This window comes from Sparus aurata, unplaced genomic scaffold, assembly GCF_900880675.1.
Source record: "Sparus aurata unplaced genomic scaffold, fSpaAur1.1, whole genome shotgun sequence".
NCBI classification, from domain to species: Eukaryota; Metazoa; Chordata; class Actinopteri; order Spariformes; family Sparidae; genus Sparus; species Sparus aurata.
The window spans coordinates 1-19658 of record NW_022045133.1 but is presented as its reverse complement, the minus strand read 5'-3'; the positions used below and the strand labels follow the sequence as shown (position 1 = coordinate 19658).

Genomic DNA, 19658 nt, shown 5'->3' with positions numbered 1-19658 from the left:
TTTACCAAATCTTCTCAGACTGCTTGTAGAGCTTAAAGCTCCTGACTGAGCTCCACATGTGCTTTAAAACCATCAGACTTCACTGAACTGAAGCTGCTGTTAACGCTGTCAGTCACTGTGAATATAATGTGACTTTACATTTGACATTTGTGTTGTTGGCATTATTTGGGTGGAGCCTGTGTTGGTTCTTGTTTGTGTTTTAAGGTGCTCAGCAGTCTGTCAGGTCCAGTTCCACACTGATGGTTCTGTTGTTCACTGATGATGCTCTTGTCGTGTTTCAGGTCATTTCAGGCAGCGCTTCATCATTTCTGTACAAACGTTTGAATAAAACATGAAAACTGTCAAACTGTGTGTTGTGACTGTTTCTGATGTTTCTGTGTTCAAACTGGGATCAAAGAAATAAAAGTGATGTTAATTTCTGGGTGTGATTCTGAGATGATCTCTATTTTACAGACATTAAAACAGTTTGAATGAAACAATATTTCAGATACGTCAGATTTAAAACAAAGCTTCTAACAAACAGACAGTTTACTGCACTGACAACTTCATTAATGCAAATTAAAGCTGAATATTAATTAAACCAACAGATCATTTTGATCCTGACACAATAAACTGTAAAAAATATGAGCTCCTAAAGTCTCATGACATATTTTTAACTTGTGCCGTTTCTTCTTATCATATCAATAACTTGCATCAGTGACCTGTTTTGTGTGTGTGAACTGAATTATTGTTTTTCATTTATAATGCTGTTTTTCAGTTATTATTTACAATTTATATGTCTAAAGCAACAAGTCCTCCAATCCAAAACGACCAAATAAGTCGTTTGTTCCTTCCCTCTAATACGACCCACAGGAGCGTTTTCTAAATTAGCGCCTCTACTGGTGGCAGGAGATATACCACAAATACTTTTCGCCACAAATACTTTTCGCCTCTGTGCATTATCGGATCAACGCCTGATGGTCTAATAAAGGTAAGTAGCCAGTATATGGTGATTTAAAAAAAACAAAAAACAATTTGAGAGCAACAGAATATAGTCTGTGGGTTTTGTGTTGTTTCGGCGTCTAGTAACGTTATAATTACCTAATTACGTTATGTTTACCTAGGATTGGAATAACCTTATAAGAGCTAACGTTAACGTTAGCTAAATTAGCTACCATGGTAATTATATAACCGGTAAGTTATGTGACATTCAACTATGATTATGTTAACATCCGTTTTTACGATAGCTAATCAATGAGATCGCTTATTGTTAACGTACAGGTAAAGTTTTATAATTTCCAAGGACCGCCAAGACGTTACGTTAACGTTAACGTTAGCTTAAGTTAATATACATAACGGTGTCTTACGTTATGTGCTTTTAAACCCTCCTAATTACACAAATGGTTTGCTAAAAATATATCGATTTTAGATGATGTCAAGACACACGGGTAAAAAGCCAGGACTAAAGGTAGAGGACAGACAAAACAGGTGTTCAATTACATTTTATGACCCATCGGTTTCTGTAACCTGATGTCGATATTTGGCCAATGCAAACGTTGTTATAATGCATCACGTAACGTTGACGTTACTTTATTTACCAAACACGGTACTGGTTTTGTATAAAGTACACGTTTTGATGGGATGTTTGATTTTGGTGTTGATTCTATGATGCAGGAGCATCAAGTAATTGATCGACCAGATATGGTCAGGTGAGGGTGGTCCTATGTGTGCATGCTTTTAGGATTATTTATTTGTTAGAATACCACCTCACGTATATCATTCTCAATAGGTATTTGTTAATTCTATAACAAGCATTTAACAGGCATTTATTTTTACATTTGATCTTTGATCTCTTCTAGAGTCCCCTTCCTCTAGAAGATTACCACAAATACAGTTTTTCTGTAATGACCCAAAGGTACCTTTTTACCTTTGGGTATTCAACGTTGGAAAACGGCTACTTACTTGTTGTAACCCTTTGGATATTTAACCTTAGAATTATGTGACTTTGGTTTAGCACCACAAACAAAATACTGGGAAGGTACATCCTTTCAAAGATCTAACTACTGTAGCAGGTCCGTTGAAAGCCCGTCAACATAAGAAAATTAAGTTCTTATCCCCTGATAACTCAGTATGCAGTATTCTAAGCATTATTATTTTTTCTTTCTCCAGATGCCTACTCAAAAAGAATGTCACGCTTGCAATAAAAAAATTGGGGTAGCCAGCCAGACGTGTCAGCACTGTGGTGCTAAGCAGCCGCACAAGCAAAAGCTGGAGAAACAGAAGAAGAAAATTGCCCAGGACTGGAAAGACAGGCAGAAAAAAAACTGCAGTGTCAATAAAGTATACGATGCAACAAATCTACTGGTAGGTTTCTGTCTTCCAGACAGTTATCACAAAATAGTGTGTAAATAATAGCTGATCTTTACATTTACATTGCTATATTGCTGTTACGTAATTGAGATCTTCAGCATTCCAACATTCATCCTTGTGCAAGACAATTCTGAATTTGAACTTTGACTTGGGTCTCATGCACCCCAGACTCAGTCCCCTGTTTTGTTTATAGTTTAATGCAATATTTTTTTTCTTTTACTTTCAACTAAATCAACATAAAAAGTAAGTAAGTTAGGAAGTGACTTCACCACTCACTGTCTTGATTATAACATTGAATGCTGAGCGCCATCAAATTAGGACTAACATTCCTAACCTTAATTAGTTGGAGAGTTAATTTTTCAGTCTGGAAGGACTATGACAGGAATGTTTGGACATTAAAAGATAGGCTTTGTTGTTAAATGTTATTTTTCTCTTGATTCGAATAGCTTTTTTTGCTAAGTTTATTTTTTTTCCATTGTTACTAAGAAACTGTATATAGTTACTTCACTCTGACTTTTAATGCATAGCTTATCTGTCTAGGTATCAAAGCATAACACATTGTTTGTCATAGTACTCTGAACTTGTTGTTATGTATCCAATTTATGATGATTTTGTGTCAATTTTGTTCCAGCTCCACAAGTGGGAACTTTTAGAGCGACATCCAATCCTCCTCCTTGCCAGGAGAACTACAAATGGTTTCTCTGCTGAGTGCTTCTGTCCATGGCAAATGGACACAGAAGATGCAAAAGATGCCCTTGTCACAATAAAGAGGATTTATGAAAGTCTTCTTAACGGTAACATACACAAATGCTATACTTTCACCCGAGAGTCATTTGAATGACCTGCTAATTAAAAAAGACATAAAACTTTACATACATTGTCATATGGCAAAGCAAAGTATATTTTTTCTCACTTTAAGTTAAAATGTATACCTGGTCCTCACAGTTTGATGTTGAACATTTTAGTCTTGATTTATTTCATGGTGGTAATATGTCTCTTTCAATGGTGCTGACATGTTCTTGAACAGCAAGTAGTTTTGTGTTCTTATCACATCTCACACACCAAATAATAGTATCTGTCCAGTAACAGACCCCAAGATGAAGGACATGACTTGTCTCCATCACTCTGAATAATTTTCAGACATTAATGTAAATAGTTTTCCGTGGGAAGTAAATAGTGCCACTGAAACAGTTCAGGATAATAATGTAATATCACACTTTTAATAATTTCTTGAACAGATCCTTGTTGGTATCTTTCACTTTGACTGATACTTTTGTTGTAGCTAAGTAGTACCACTAGTAGTGTATTGCTGCACTGAATATTCTCAGACTCCACACTGAAAAGATTCACAAACCTTTGTCAGTTTGTGATTGTCAACTTGCATGTTCAAAATAGAACTGTATGTAGCCTACCAAGACTCAGGTCTTGCTGGGAAAATAATTAGGAATATGACTACTCATACAGTCGTATTTTTCATTAATCAAAAAATCAATGTAGTTTAATGAGAAGATTATGGTTACTCTATTCAGCTCTGCATTATACTATTATAATATGATCTTATTGTATGAACTGTAACTGTATATAGCACTATATATTTTTGGTCATTTAATTCCACATCATCAGGTATTTCTTTGTGCAGCTTCAATAGATTTTGATATGTGATTGTTTACAACTGCTTATGCCAAGGTCCACATCACAATTTCTTATTCCCAAAAGTGACTATGGCAGTTGAACCACCAACCAGGATGACTCCAGCAGAAAACAGTGAGGCTCCACCATTGGACCACTGATGTCTTCCCCTCTGACACTGCAGCTGACCCAGCATTGGATTCAGTGCCCTCACCTCTGCTGACCCCAGAGTCTGACACTGAATTCACTCTTGAACTCATGCCTGGTGTCTTCCCTGACCCCTCTCGTGTCCTTGTCCCACGTTCCTCCTGTGCCCTCTACCTCTCATTCCTCCCCCACCTCCCTGACTCTCCTGTGTCTTCCCTGACCACTCTCGTGTCCTTGTCCCACGTTCCTCCTGTGCCCTCTTACCTCTCATTCCTCCCCCCCACCTCCCTGACTCCTCCTGTGTCTTCCTGACCCCTCTCGTTGTCCTTGTCCCACGTTCCTCCTGTGCCCTCTACCTCTCAGTCCTCCCCCACCTCCCTGACTCCTCCTGTGTCTTCCCTTGACCCCTCTCGTGTCCTTGTCCCACGTTCCTCCCTGTGCCCATCTACTCTCATCTTCTCCCCCACCTCCCTGACGTGCCCTGTGTCTTCCTTGACCCCTCTCCGTGTCCGTGTCCCACGTTCCTCCTGTTGCCCTCTACCTCTCATTCCCCTCCCCCACCTCCTTGACGTGCCTGTTGGCTTCCTGACCCTCTCGTGTCCTTGTCCCACGTTCCTCCTGTGCCCTCTACCTCTCATTCCTCCCCCACCTCCCTGACATGTGCCTGTGGTCTTCCTTGACCCCTCTCGTGTCCTTGTCCCACGTTCCTCCTGTGCCCTCTACCTCTCATCCTCCCCCACCTCCCTACTGTGCCTGTGTCTTCCTTGACCCCTCTCGTGTCCTTGTCCCACTTTCCTCTCCTGTGCCCTCTACCTCTCATTATCCTGCCCCACACACCTCCTGACTGTGCCTGTGTCTTCTTCCTTGACCCCTCTCGTGTCCCTTGTCCCACGTTCCTCCTGTGCCCTCTACCTCATCATTCCTCCCCCACCTCCCTGACTTGCCTGTGTCTTCCTTGACCCCTCTCGTGTCCTTGTCCCACGTTCCTCCTGTGCCCTCTACCTCTCATTCCTCCCCCACCTCCCTGACTGTGCCTGTGTCTTCCTTGACCCCTCTCGTGTCCTTGTCCCACGTTCCTCCTGTGCCCTCTAACTCTCATTCCTCCCCCACCTCCCTGACTGTGCCTGTGTCTTCCTTGACCCCTCTCGTGCCCTTGTCCCACGTTCCTCCTGTGCCCTCTCCCTCTCATTCCCTCCCCACCTCCCTGACTGTGCCTGTGTCTTCCTTGACCCCTCTCGTGTCCTTGTCCCACGTTCCTCCTGTGCCCTCTACCTCTCATCCCTCCCCCACCTCCCTGACTGTGCCTGTGTCTTCCTTGACCCCTCTCGTGTCCTTGTCCCCCGTTCCTCCTGTGCCCTCTACCTCTCATCCCTCCCCCACCTCCCCGACTGTGCCTGTGTCTTCCTTGACCCCTCTCGTGTCCTTGTCCCACGTTCCTCCTGTGCCCTCTACCTCTCATTCCTCCCCCACCTCCCTGACTGTGCCTGTGTCTTCCTTGACCCCTCTCGTGTCCTTGTCCCACGTTCCTCCTGTGCCCTCTACTCTCATTCCTCCCCCACCTCCCTGACTGTGCCTGTGTCTTCCTTGACCCCTCTCGTGTCCTTGTCCCACGTTCCTCCTGTGCCCTCTACCTCTCATCCCTCCCCCACCTCCCTGACTGTGCCTGTGTCTTCCTTGTGTCTTCCTTGACCCCTCTCCCCTGCTGTTACTTCTAACCTCGCTCCTGTGTCCACCCAACTGGGTACCTCAGACTCAGTGTCTTCCTCATGGAAAAGACAAAAAAGGAGGAAATTGGACACTAGTGGTATGTGTGGGTTTGTCAGTCATTGTCTTATCACCATATGAATCCAGACTTTTTGATTTTGTACTGTGAACAGTTTCAGTCAGACAGTTTCATTTCAGCCTTCTCTCAGCTGAAGGAACAGGGCCTCTCTCATTGGAAGTAACAGTCCCCATTATTTTTCAAAATAACTTGAAGATGAATATGATATAAGGCAACAGTAGTGTTTTGATCAATCTTAGTGACCCATAAAAATGTTACTTAGGAAAATACACTTCAGATTTGGCTATACACACACAACACACACCAGTGGCGGTTCTAGATCAGTTTTAATAGGGGGGCCAGGTTGGGGCCGGCTTTTTTGTTAGGGGGCACATACAACCCGGAAAAAAAGATAAATCCCTCATTCAGACAAAGCAGTGTTTACAATTTCAGCAATTGTGATTGGGTAGTAAACTGCTGAGACACTTTATTTCTGCCTTTCCCTTCAGAACAAAATCATTACAAGAAATCTGTCATTGTATTATTAATGCAGACTCACTGTAAGGGGGCCACAGGGGGGTCCAGACTCACAGTTACAGGGGCACTGGCCCCTGTTGGCCCCCCCCTAGAAACGCCCCTGACACACACACACACACACACACACACACATATATATATTATATATTGCTTCAGTTATTGATCTGTTTGTGGCTAGCATAAATAATCACAGCAACCAATTACTACTTCAACATGGGCATGAGTATTGTTTAAAGACATACTTTGAAAATGCAATATGAATCCTTCACCAAAAGGACAAAAACACACAGCTGTGGTGTGTTGTGGGAATTCCCTCGTCTCAAAAATGTCATCCTTTCGTATCATGTTACTGTAACATCAATGAAAAGGGTCCTGTTCAGTTGTTTACAGTTAGCATTAATTTTGATGATCAAAGTCTGAGTTTCAGTTTGGATAGTTTCTTGAATCATGTCCCTCATTGCAATGTTTACAAGATGTCTGTTAAACCTACAAATTATTACCATCTTTTAATTCATTTCAGAATGTCCCATTCATCAAGGGTCAACCAGTTTCCCCTACAAAAAAATACTGAGGGATAGAATCAGGGAGGTTTGTTTAAAAAAGCATTAGACATTACTGAAACAATGATAAAAATACCTCTTGGAACCATATAATTGTCCAACAGAAAGAAGTCTTGATAGCCATTATTCTTTGTTTAAAAATAGGGTTTCAGTTAGTCGAAAGCCAGACTGCACAAACAATAATGAAGTGACAACACTTAATAAATATGGTTTGATTTCAATATGTGTTTGAAAACATTACAAAATATGCTGAATATTTAGATACTACATCATTGTTAATTTAGGATTTAGGAATTTGTGCAATGCTTCATGTAACAATGTTCAGCCATTCATTACGTACATTTGTACTTACACAAATTGTGTTTTCAGTAATTTCACATTTTCTTGTCATCACATTAAGTTAATTAAAAACCAAAGATCGAAATTTTCTACATTTTCAAAATTGTATGGATAGCATGACAATTTGATAATGCTTATATGTAAGAGTTAGACCTGCTGACTTATTATTTCACTTTATTGTGTGAATTCACTTGGACTTACTGTTGTATTTACAGTTCAGTATGTGTAATATTGCCATTTGTCGAAAGAACATTTGATTAATTTTACCTTATGTCTTTCTGTCTTCGCTAAGGGCCATGCCGAGTTGTTGGTGCAGTGGCATCCTTGCTCTGGATGGTGAGTATGTTACCTGAACTTTACTTTACTGTAGATGATTGGGCCTGGGTCAACAGGACTAACACAAATATAAACATGTCTACAACTTGTCAAGCAAGTTACATAGCGGTCAAATAATGTTTGTGCAATGTAGTGCAGTTGGATTTAAGGTAAAAATACAGTATACAACAAAAGTAAGTATACCCCTGTGCATTATCACTAATTGTTAAATGATTCAAAATTGTATCATCTTACAATAATTGTAGCATTTTAGGGTAAAGGGTATGGTATTTTATCTTATTTTTAGTTCAGAACCCAAAAAGATATTATTTGAAATATGGTGTGTTTAACTATTAACTATTGAATGAGGTTTTTTAACTACTGTTGTGGTTGGTTTAAACCTTTTATAAGCTGTAGGTGTTGGGAGCTGCTCTATAATGTCATTGACTTGAGCAATGGGAATAAAGCTGATTCTGAATACAGAACCAAATCAATATTACTGTCAGTGTATAGAATTAAAACAATCTTCTTAACATACTGTGATTCAGAAAATGATTTCAATCTGCTGTTAAATCTTGAAGGCAGTTGTATAAGTTTTATGCCATATTTTGAGGTCTCAATACCTGATGATTCCATGTCTCATTGTAAATAGTGCAGTTGCAGCGTAGTACTCAAACAGTTACAAACAATGTGATTATGTAAACTTTCTGTCTTACAGTGGGGCAAAGTGGAAAAACTCCTGGGAGCCAAAAGAGAATGTACAAATTTAACACCATCCTGAAAATGCGTGTGTGCATGTATTGTTTGTTGCTGTGTGTTCCATTCAGAATTGTTTATATGAAGATATTTTCATACATTGTTTTTTTTATAACTGATTTTGATTTGTCAGATTAATTCCTGTAGTGAATCTTGACAATATGTTCATGAGTTCTGTCTGTGTTATGACTTTATAAAGTGCATGAGCTAAATTTTCTGTATTTTAGGAGACTGGATATTTGTCAAATAAAACATTTTGAAATAACATACCTGTCACTGACTGTGTTCCTTCATATACACTTGATTTTAATGATTGTTTACAATCTGTCAATTAATAGCCTAAATGAGTGTGCTTTAAAAAAAGCACATAGAATTTCTGTTATTCTTACCACAAATCATTTTGTGCGAGTGTAATATATCAGTGTGCTTTATCTTAAAAACAAGAGAGAGAATGACTTCCTGACGTATTCTGAATGCAAAACTTTCCTTTTTTTGGCGTATTTTGTCATCATTTCTTACAGCAGAAATTGTTTTCCACCCCCAGGATTTCCATCTATGTGTTATGTCTGTTTGCGCATCCATCCAACAGTGTCTCAGTGAGCTGAAGTCAATACACAGAAAAGAGGAAGAGTACACCCTGCTCACACAGCTAACTAAGTGTTAAATATATTCACACTCATGTTCATCTACTGTCACATAACTTATTCATCATGCTTGGTCTGTGGAATAACACCTATAAGAACTAGGTAAGATAATGCCAGAGAGAGGCATCATCCAGATACTACTGTAGAGTCCCTGTGAGCCAACAGTCAGCAAAAGTTTTTTAGCTTTACATCTATAATGTGTATTTGGGACAATTTTGGCTTTTTTCTAACATCCAAGGCTTGTAGATCCTTGAATACTCAATATATTACTACGTACTTCGTACTTCCGTTCCTATTGGAGAACGGAGGACACGCTGTCCGGAAGTATTTTTCCTCACGTCTTTTAAAGATATCCTCCACATACCTCAACATAAAAACACTAAAGTGTACTTGATTATTAAACAGTGCGATGGGTTAATGTTATTGCCATCACTTTTAATTATTTCTCCTTCGATTCTGAGAAATCAGTTATTTTTGCCAGTTTTAGAAAGGGAAGTCTACATTACCCATGATCCTCAGCCACCGTCGCTATGGAGACAAAGCCAGTCCGCAATGCGTTACCAGACTGTATAAAATAGTGCGTTATCTGTTACAAAATCACTGCCTGATATCAGTCTGGACCCAGGCAAACAAAACCGTCATTTATTTCAAACTGATGAAGATTTTTCGTGAAGGTCGCCCCCTTCATGCACGCACACGCGCGCGCATGTCGAAGGCTCCACGCCCAGGGGTGTCTGCACACGAGACGACAGCCGACAGCGGTCACTCGGCCGTAGGCAAGGATCCCGCAGATCTCCCGCCCCTGCCCGCGTCAGACTACTGTTTTGGCTTAAATATCTGAAATAAAACAAACAAACAAACTTTTTAAAAACATGTATCATCTAGATGCAGTCTAATTAGTAGTTCGGCTGTACTAGACATTTCATATTTTAAGTAGATATATGATTTTACAACCCTATCTACAATTCTACTTTAGAAACCGGAAGTACTACAACTGTGGTGCTGATTGTATCATCTAAATGGCGTGGCTCTAGGGAATTGCAGTTTTTTATAATTATAGGAGTTTTTTCCTAGAATTGGAAGTTGTAAATGCTGAATTGATAGTATACTGGAGCAGTTTAAGATGATAGTAAACACATATGTGTAATCGGATTTTAAATATCTAATTATTAAATGGGTGATGATTAATCTTGAACCATATTTGACAGCGCCCCCAGTTGGTGACTATACTCACATGATAGCTGAGATAAAGACTTCTCTAGAGCAGTTACACTTATGTCTGTAGCCCCTTTTTTGGCTGAATTATAGGCCTTCAAACTAGCACCAAGGTCAAGGTTCAAAGGTCAGCATTTCAAAGCAGGAGCCATGTAGAATCCTCATACTGACATATGTTACTCTCCAGGTCGAGACCTTTCCAATGATGTATTTGGTTTAGCTCCACAGCAAAGTTTTATTTTTTTGTTTCCTGGACACACACTATCCAAGGGCTAGTTTCAGAGAGCACTTTGAAGGCAGCAGTATATTAAATCAAGCTGTTTGTTTCTTTTTTCTTTTTTTGTGTAGAAATAGTGACCAGCTGAAGTCACTTTAAGAGCTTACAATACTGATGACAATCTAGGCCATTAATACAGGCTCGGGGGAAGGCCTGGTTAGGTTAGTGTTAGGGTTACAACTGAAATGACCAATCTATTTTCATTCCCAGTTAATCAAATAGAAAATGTACTTAAATATTAAACAAACCCCACACCCTGGTCACAACTAAACAGTAAAACATGGATTTTATAATACTGCCTTTAGTAAAATTGAGATAATCGCTGCCACATGGCAACACCATACGTTAAAGATCCCCCCCCACAAATGTTGTGATGTATAAAAATACTCTGCTTGGAATAATGTGTCTCATAAAATGTCACCCATATACTTGTCCCTCATTGAAAAATCAAGAATCTATAAATATGAAAGGCATATGAAAATATGAAACCCTAAGGCGCGGCTGCAGGGGAGAGAGAGGTGGAGAGCGCTCAGGAGAGCAGAGCCAGGTGAGTGACTGACAGAGCTGGCATCCAGTATCTAATCTCTCTCTTCCTTTAGCGTGTTAGACCCTCAGATGGAGCATGCACAGGGAGGATTGGAGCGGGGTTAAGGGGAGGGCCGGGTGAATGCGTGGTGTAGACCAGAGGCAGTGGACGGCTCTCCGGCGGGCTGCCGGAGTCGGGCGACCGGGAGCCGGAAGCTGGACCTGTGGCGGCTGACCCTTGTGGTGCCAGGTGATCCTCTGCGAGAGCGACCGCGGGCCGCGAGGTCCGGCGTCGGTGGTACCTCTCCCACTCCGAAGTCCACTTCGGGTGACCCTCCACGAATTGCTCGAGCACGATTTGCTCGAGCATCCTCTCCTCCGACGCTTTCTACCCCCGGCTGCAGCCGGCCGGGTCGCAGCATCCTTCAGCTGCTGCGCAAACGGAAGGACCCGGCCAGCGGAGCCAAACTTGATTGTCCGCAACCGACAACGGTGATCATCGAGGGGAGAAGGATCTGGTTCAGTACGGCTTTCTTAACAGCCTGAAGGCTCCCCCGAGCGGAGACCGGCAGGCCGAGGGCTGCTGTCTGAGCCTCCCCCGACAGTAACGGGAGAAGCCGCACGGCCCACTCTGCCGCCGGCCAGTTTATGAAGTGCGATGCCCTATACCGAGTCTGTTTACCTCCGCCTGCTCTCGGTTCATCGCGGCGATCTCCCCGAGCTTCGCACCCAGTGCCATAACCGGCTGAGGATGCCTGCGGGCCCCGTCACCCTTTCCAGGCTACCATGGGTTCTCGCGGAAAAATCACACACGCAGTACTGGGATCTACGCCTCTTTTATTTCAGCCCATTTACCACAATCTTGCAGGCCTAGGGACCGAACCCGGCTCGTGCGTCTTAATGGTATGGGGTATTGGAACCCGGCCTCAGTGTATGTGCACAAAAGATCACAACATACACAATAACATTAAACAGAAGTAAGGTAATAAAACTTTACATAGCCATATAAACAGGATGAGGACAAGGTTATCATATTGGCGTCTACATTTCACATTCATCAGTATGGGTACTGGAACCCAGCCCAAGCATATGTGCACTAGAGTATTATTAACATTTAATCAAGAAGTACAGCCTTCTAACTGTCAAACTCTGCATGTGCATCCTTCTGCATAGTGAAGCCTAAACATTCACTTAACATTAACTGAACCAAACACAACAACAGGGTAGACAACGCAAGTATACAATATCTACAATTCATCCTCAGACACATCTGGACCGCTGTTGTCATGTTCACTTTCATCTTCATAGTCCTCGAGGTCTTCCTCCAACGTGAAAATAGAGGGGTCTGTGTCAAGTGTGTAGGTGTAGGTGGTAGTGACAGTGCTCAGTTTCTGCTGGAGAATGTACTGCTTTTGCAGAAGACAGCATGGCAGTCCCCTGTATCCCTCTTCGGTCAGCTCTCTGGAAGAAGCTAAATTAAAAAGTGAAGAAAACTGAGACTGAAAATTAGGCAGCTTTTATAATGACTATTGAGTTGGTAACATGTAATGCAGTTTGAATGCCCGACTCTGAGGCTTTACATTTTATAAAATATTTGTGGAACATACTATGGTTCTTGATGTCCTCTTCGTCTTATGAGGAGGTTGTCCAGTTCGTTCAACGCCTTTTTTAGAGACTGACAATGCTGGGTCATCTCCTTCACAATGAATCAGTTCTCCTCTTCCAGACGCCTGACGAGCATGACCTGATCAAAGAGTCGCCTCTTCAAGCGGAGGCTCACCACTGTTTTTGGAAAAGAGAACTGATTGACAAAACCAAAACACAAACATTTTCCCACCATAGGTCTAGCACAGTGTTCTTCATTGTATTACATACTGTATGTCATGAGATGACAAATTAGTAGGCAGATTTACTAAGAAGGACTAGTGTGTAAGATTTAGCGGCATGTAGCAGTGACATTTTAGATTGCAACCAACTCTCCTCACATCTCCTTTCCCAAGTGGTAGTCTAACTATGGTGGCCGATGCAAAAACATGACCGGCCCCATCTAGAGCCAGTGTTTGGTTTGTCTGTTCTGGGCTACTGGAGTGTAACATGGCGGCCTCCATAGAGGGGGACTCACAACCGCAGACCACGTGTAACCACACCAGCCCAGGACCTCCACATACAGCATGTTCACCTCAACGATCGGCTGAGAACCATATTCCCCCCCTCCGTTTTCAATATTAACATCGTGCACACAACATCGTTTTCAAAAAAGTTGTCATTTACATCAACCCGCCGTCATGCACCATTATAACTATGCCAAACCTATGGGCAGCAGTGCAGGGAGAAAGATTTTTTAAAAAAAAAAGGGTTTTTCATGTAAATAAGAGGCCAAAGCGCAGGGAAATATCTGCGTCTTCCCTTGGTGTACACGGGGTGGTGAGCATGTTTGGGATGCTCTGGATAGGCATATATCTGACAGTGTGTTAGAGTTCCTGCTAATATCCATCAGCTTCGCACAGCCATGCACATTTCAGAGTGGCCTTTATTGTGGCCAGCCTGAGGCACACCTGTGCAATAATCATGCTGTCCACCAGCATCTTGATATGCCACACCGGTGAGGTGGGATGGATTATCTCGGCAAAGAAGAAGTGCTCACTAACACAGATTTGTGAACAAAATTTGAGAGAAATAGTTTCTTTTGTGTATATAGAAAATGTTTTAGATCTTTGCTTAACCATCTCCCTTGCGCTTCCCAAGGCAGAATTACATCCTCAGAGAGACTGCATGCTGCTTCTACGTCAACTTTCTCCTCACAGGCAGCGATGGTGTTGTAATGTAGTCCCTTCTCTCTGAGTCTCTTCTTGAGCTCACTTAGTCTCCTCCGTTTGCGTCCCCTTGTTTGGTTGCTGTCTGTAAGGTTAAAAAATGATTAGAAAAAAAAAAAGCACGATAGATAGATAGATAGATAGATGCAATATCAAATACCATTTTGTCTATAGAGATCATGCTTCTTTCTTCGGAGGGAATAAATGATCTCATCAATTTCTCTCCTGGAGCTCTTCCTGGCTACTGTGAGTTTGAGGTTTCTCTTGAGAAACAGAAAACAGGAAAAGCTGACCATTTAAAAAAAAAAAAAAAAAAAAAAAGTAAGTATCACTGTAAACATGTAACCAAATGTATACACCAGCAACCATATTACATACCAGTGGCAGCCCATTGCTTGACATCCCACACCCACTGCTCTGTGTCTTCCAGAGAGATGTTGAGCTCCTGCTTGAGACTCTCAAGACTGGCGGATTCCATTTCTGCTCTCTGTGTCGTCTATTTTGAATGTTAAAAAAAACAAACAAACAAAAAAGGATCTGTTAATGAATAATGTTTGCTGAATACTTTTTCATTAGTCAACATGTGTATAATGCCGATATTCAAAACTACAAGGAGTGACCATAGAATGACCAATGTAAATGTTCACATACAGTATAGACTTCTTACTTTGACAAATCTCTTTGCCAGTGTCTTGTGGAGACTCTCCACCTTCCTCTGGTTCCATCCCATGGCAAGAACAGTTAGCATATCTCCTCTGCCTGGAAAAACAAAACAGAAAGATGCAATTTAAACCAATTTTACAATCTGGTACTGTGTCAAAGCATATAATTTCTATACCAACCTGACTTGGTCATGTATTTTGTCAGAGCTGCTCTTGAGAGGAAGCTATTGACCTGTTCCACCTCCTCGCCAACAGTATTTCCTGCACCATCCTGGCTTCTGCCACCCCACCTCACCTGTCCAAAACATAACAATAAGATCAAGAATTTAGCATCAGAATCATATTTATTAGACTGTGCATTGTCAATTAAATTCAGTGTCATGAGCAAATTCAAGTCTAAAATGTTCTGGGGTAGAATTACGCTGCAAAGATATTACAACTGCTGTTAGTTTAAGCTTTAACCTCTGTTCAATGAGTATTTCTATATTATAGATATCTAAATTATAGAGCCATTTCATGGGTTTTTGAAGTCTATCCTGCAGGCACCCTGCTGTACAGTTTCAAGAAACTTTACAGGTACATGGTTGCATATAACATGCTAAATAATTTCACAAATGTGGACAACTTTCTGAAACCTGTACCTGAAGTGATAAAAAAGAGCAAGTTTCCTGTGCAAGAGACTGTAGGGATATGTTCCTCTAAAACATCCTATGACACATACACATTTAACTTGCGCACTGTACCTCGCATTTGCCAGTGTGAGCCTTGGCATGCATTACAGAGAGAAATGGCTTCATCACTGTAAGTGGCTGGAGCTCAGGCAACTTCTCTGCCATCTTCATCAAATACGGCCAATACCTGTAATGGGAAAATCACTTAATATTTGGGGTGCATCATAGCATCATGGTAAGGAGACAAACCCAGACCTAGGAAGTCACCAGTGCAATCACAGTAACCAATCAAAGAGCAACATGTAGCCAAATTAATGCTAATGTTGCCTTATATCTGCTGGATGTGCAAGTAGTAAATAGATAACACTTTAGCCATATCAACTTTCCAAGGCCATAATAGCTGAAATGTGTGATCGGTAGTCGGGTTGTTGTGCCTCTATGTGGCCTAAAAATACAGATTAAGACAACTAAAAACATCAGTGAAACTTCAGTTATGATTTGGCCATGGCAATGACTACCTGCAAGTAATGTCCATACAAAAGAATGTTGTATTGGCAGCTTGAGCCAGCTCCTTCTGAAGGAACATGGGGTAGGCATATATTTCACCACGGTAGTGATTTAAGCCTCGCAGCAAGACTCCATGTCTGCACACAGCTATTTCCAGGCCCTCCTCATCCACCTTGGCCCTGGACTTCTGTGATGTTTCTCTGCCGGCTGTGAATGTTGCCGGCCCACAGACATCATGACCAGTCCTCTGAAAGTGGATACAATTTGTTACATGTAATCATGGGACAAGTAAAAATAATGATGGTTAAAGGATTGAATAAATCCTTACACTCATCATCTGACTTCTGACTTGGTCAACAAAGGCAGAAACTTTGGCATCTTTTGCGATGAACAGTCCATCAAAAAGAGATGGTTCGTCTGTCCTGTTAAATAAGAAGAATTTCTTTTATAACATAATCAAAAATCCATAACGGTTTTTTGTTTAGTTAATAAGTCACCAATGTATTTTAAATGATTCCACTGACCCTTTGGACTTCTTGAAGCGGTAATGCTTTCTATTACCATCTGCAGATATAGCCAGCATGTCTGGTGTGCATGCTGGGCATTTAAAGGGCTCCACCAGGCACAGATCTTCTTTCTTAAAATTGCAGAAGGCAAACTCTCGAAAGACTCTGTGGAAGGTATCACCACAAATACCACCTGTCTGGAAAGAAGGATGGTATTAATTTAAAGTTTGGAATTCAAATATTTTGAGAATGAAATGAGAGTTCTTACTCGTCCTGTGCAAAGGGATCGATGTTCAAGCATTTTGAGAAATGCTTGTTGGGATATAGCTGGGCTGGCCAACTTCATCTGCTCAAATGATGTGAACACATCAAACTTGAACAGCATTTGACAGCTGGTGGTTGCTGGCCAGTATCTGTATCCAAGCAAGTCACCAATCCCTGGGGTCCATTTGCAAGAACAAAGTGGACAGCACACAGCAGGCAGGCACAGGTGGTATGGACCTGAAAACAAAATTATATTTACTATTTGATCAGTATCTGTACAACACAGGACAAAAGGATTATAATAAGCCATTATCATGCTTGACCTCACGTCACCTACTGGTGGGATATAAAAGTAGAAGGAAGTGATAACATACCGTTGATAGTCACCAAGACAGTCTGCTTTCCTGGGATAATGATGAAGTCTTGGTTTGGACCGCAGGAGCAGATTTGTCTTGGTGGAGGTATCGGAAGAAGACACTGCAGTAAAGAACATTTCAGAAATTAATATCAGTAATGTTTGGACATGTGGGACATAAAGTCAAATTAAAAACACTCTAAACAGTAACACAACTTCAGACATAGCTTTTGCCTCTGTACATGTAGTGCACATTATGAAAATATGCTGAGGGGACATCTAAATTCTTTGAACACACCTTGTTCACCAAGTTGATATTGGCCACTTTCATCCACCACAACTAGGGATGTGGGCGGAATAGGTTTTAAAAAGCCATCAATCATGGCTTCTCTGTCATGGAAGACATTTTTTCTGTGGATTATTGAGTCACACGATGAACAGAGAAACTGAGTTCCTGAGGGAACGCAGTCTAGGCACCGGACTACAGCATCAACTGTTTTGCACTGTTGACAGCAATGCTGGGTTACAGTCTCTGCAGCCAACTTGCAGTTTAACAGCTCTGGCATTGCAGCCCTGAATTTTTCCCCACAAATCAACTGTCTTCTGGTCCATGTAGACATGGTGGGAGTCTCCTCCACTTCCACTGATGCAGGGGCAGGGACAGTGACAGAACTCAGCAGGTCTCTTAGTCGCTGAAGATGTTGATCTAAATAAAACAAAAATAATGTAAAACACAGTTAAACTAAGTATTTTAATAAAAACTAAAAGTTGTAGATGTTGGCATGTAGAAAATTACATTTCTCTGTATATGCATCATGAACATGGCTACTACATGCGCTTACCAAGACTTGGGACCTCTTGAGGAATTTCATTTATCTGTGACTCCTCAACTTCTGGGAGTTCCATAGTGCTGGCTGGTTTAACTGCAAACAGAAAATATAATGATGTTGGAAACATTGCTGCTGTCCACCAGCATTAAAAATTGTAAACAACAGTATAACTGTATTGTATTTTACTGACCAGATCGATTCCTCCTTACATGCTGCGGGACAAGGTTCCCATCCTGGTCCCTCTTCCTCCAGGAAACATTTGAGCCTTCAGTCCCCTTCTTATTTTTTTCTTTGAAGGCTAAAAGTAAAAACTAAGGTTATATATTTGCCTTTACTGGGGCATACACATCCTTTTTAGGTGTGTGCTGAAGTGTTTTCTTATAGATTTAGGTAAAGGCCATAATAGAGAAATAAAATGAAAAATTTTACTTTTTTTGTTGCCAACTCATCTGCCAAGATTTTCCCCGCCTCCAGCCATTCATCAAATTGTTTGAATGACTCCGATGCCATTGTTAGATGTAACTTAAAGAGAAATAAAGAAAGGATAAAGCCAAAGTACATATAAAGAGAAAGAGGGAGACATAGATAAACACAATTTCTGTTTAAGCAGAAAAAGCCTTTCTGGCGCGCTGGCCACCAGACTCCATTGACAAAAACAGTAATTTTACCTCGCAGGACGCAGGAGCTGCTGGTGTACTGCTGCCTCAATCGGTTAGTTTGCTCGCGTTAATCTGTGACGAACTAACCCTTCAAACAACCAAAGTCATTGTTATTGTGTGAGCTTGGTGTTTTAAAGTGTTTTGTTCAGTTAGTTAGCATGGGAGCAACTCCTGTGTTGTGCGCGGTAAAAATTGCTGTTTTTGTCAATGCCTGCACTGGCATTAGCAACTGATTGGTAACTAAAACGACACACAGAACTAACTTAGTTTCACATGAAATACAGACAGACAATCACGACGATTACCTCAAATAAACATAACAAAATAAAATAAAATACACAAACTTGCCGGACTTACCAGGGATACGGCGTTCAGTGAAATGAATCGGACTGTCCCCCTCTTCTTCTTTGGTGTTTAACGGCAGTCGGCATAACTGTCCCCCTCTTTTGACGTTTCGCATTTTGATTGGTAACGGAGGTCAAAGGTCATATGATGACGACACACCCGAGAGACCATATTGTCGTTATTAACATGACCACTAGAGGTCGCTCAACTTTAAAACGTAACTGTAGGTCGTAATGAGCTGCTTGTACAAACGACCTGGGGTCGTTTTTAGGGGAGGACAGTCTGCAATATCGTCTTGTTTTTTTTACAATGACAACAATGTCACCAGCATAAGCAGACAGTTTAAAAACTTGTTGACAACCAGGGAGATTTATACCTGAAAGGCGCCGTCTCAGTTCGTGTAGGAGAGGCTCTATTGCCATGGAGTAGAGCATGCCAGACAGGGAACAGCCCTGTCTGACCCCCTCCCAACCTTAAAAGGAGCGCTTAACCCACCGTTAATCTTTAGTACACTCTCAGTGTCACTGTACAAGACCTGGATCTTGGCTATGAGACCAGAGTTGAACCCAAAAGCGTTCAGTGTCTGCCACAAGTACTGATGTTCAACTCGGTCAAAAGCCTTTTCTTGATCTATAAATCAGACCAAGGTCACAGCCCAATGAACTGGAGAGGTCCAAAATGTCCCGAATTAGAGAAACATTGTCAGATATCAGCCTGCCGGGTACACAATAGGTCTGGTCAACGTGAATGATATGCTCCATCACTTTTCTCAGCCTCGTGTCCAACACCTTGGACAAGATTTTATAGCCCGTGCAGAGCAGAGCTACTGGCCGCCAGTTCTTCATTTGCTGTAGATCCCCCTTCTTGGGGAGGAGTGTGAGGACCGCTCTCCTGCAGCTCAGTGGTAAACATCCTTTGTTAAAACTGTCTCTGAGAACAAGTAGCAAGTCTTGGCCGATCACAGGCCAGAAAGCCTTGTAGAAATCTGCAG

The 19658-nt window shown here is 41.6% G+C and overlaps 1 protein-coding gene and 4 long non-coding RNA genes across 5 annotated transcripts; 2 read left to right on the top strand and 3 right to left on the bottom strand.

The window, feature by feature from the left end:
• The first annotated feature begins 942 nt into the window (after nt 1–942).
• On the top strand, nt 943–4130 carry LOC115577930 (uncharacterized). Its single transcript, XR_003983308.1, has 4 exons — nt 943–970; nt 2149–2343; nt 2981–3143; nt 4066–4130. It is a non-coding gene; the product is annotated as an uncharacterized LOC115577930 (long non-coding RNA).
• A 1642-nt stretch (nt 4131–5772) lies between these two features.
• On the top strand, nt 5773–8565 carry LOC115577931 (uncharacterized). Its single transcript, XR_003983309.1, has 3 exons — nt 5773–5929; nt 7616–7659; nt 8357–8565. It is a non-coding gene; the product is annotated as an uncharacterized LOC115577931 (long non-coding RNA).
• Nucleotides 8566–14238: 5673 nt separating this feature from the next.
• LOC115577929 (uncharacterized) lies at nt 14239–16950 on the bottom strand. Its single transcript, XM_030410788.1, has 9 exons — nt 16853–16950; nt 16483–16715; nt 16233–16411; nt 16037–16130; nt 15720–15955; nt 15274–15388; nt 14711–14825; nt 14536–14627; nt 14239–14364 (listed from the first exon to the last, which is right to left on the bottom strand). The coding sequence occupies exons 2-9, from the start codon at nt 16597–16599 to the stop codon at nt 14239–14241; spliced, it is 1074 nt and encodes a 357-aa protein (XP_030266648.1). The 5' UTR covers nt 16600–16715; nt 16853–16950.
• Nucleotides 16951–17129: 179 nt separating this feature from the next.
• LOC115577928 (uncharacterized) lies at nt 17130–17948 on the bottom strand. The gene is made up of 3 exons (XR_003983307.1): nt 17854–17948; nt 17676–17756; nt 17130–17539 (listed from the first exon to the last, which is right to left on the bottom strand). It is a non-coding gene; the product is annotated as an uncharacterized LOC115577928 (long non-coding RNA).
• On the bottom strand, nt 17949–18896 carry LOC115577927 (uncharacterized). The gene is made up of 3 exons (XR_003983306.1): nt 18680–18896; nt 18093–18185; nt 17949–17961 (listed from the first exon to the last, which is right to left on the bottom strand). It is a non-coding gene; the product is annotated as an uncharacterized LOC115577927 (long non-coding RNA).
• Nucleotides 18897–19658: the final 762 nt, after the last annotated feature.

What these genes read in the sequence shown, in the direction of transcription:
- LOC115577929 (XM_030410788.1), bottom strand. Translation starts at nt 16,599, where the DNA reads ATGCTGTTCAAGTTTGATGTGTTCACATCATTTGAGCAGATGAAGTTG. An exon ending in TCAGAAGTCAGATGATGAGT is followed by an intron (nt 15,956 to 16,036) that starts GTAAGGATTTAT and finishes ATCCACTTTCAG; the next exon opens with AGGACTGGTCATGATGTCTG. An exon ending in TGTATGGACATTACTTGCAG is followed by an intron (nt 15,389 to 15,719) that starts GTAGTCATTGCC and finishes TTCCCATTACAG; the next exon opens with GTATTGGCCGTATTTGATGA.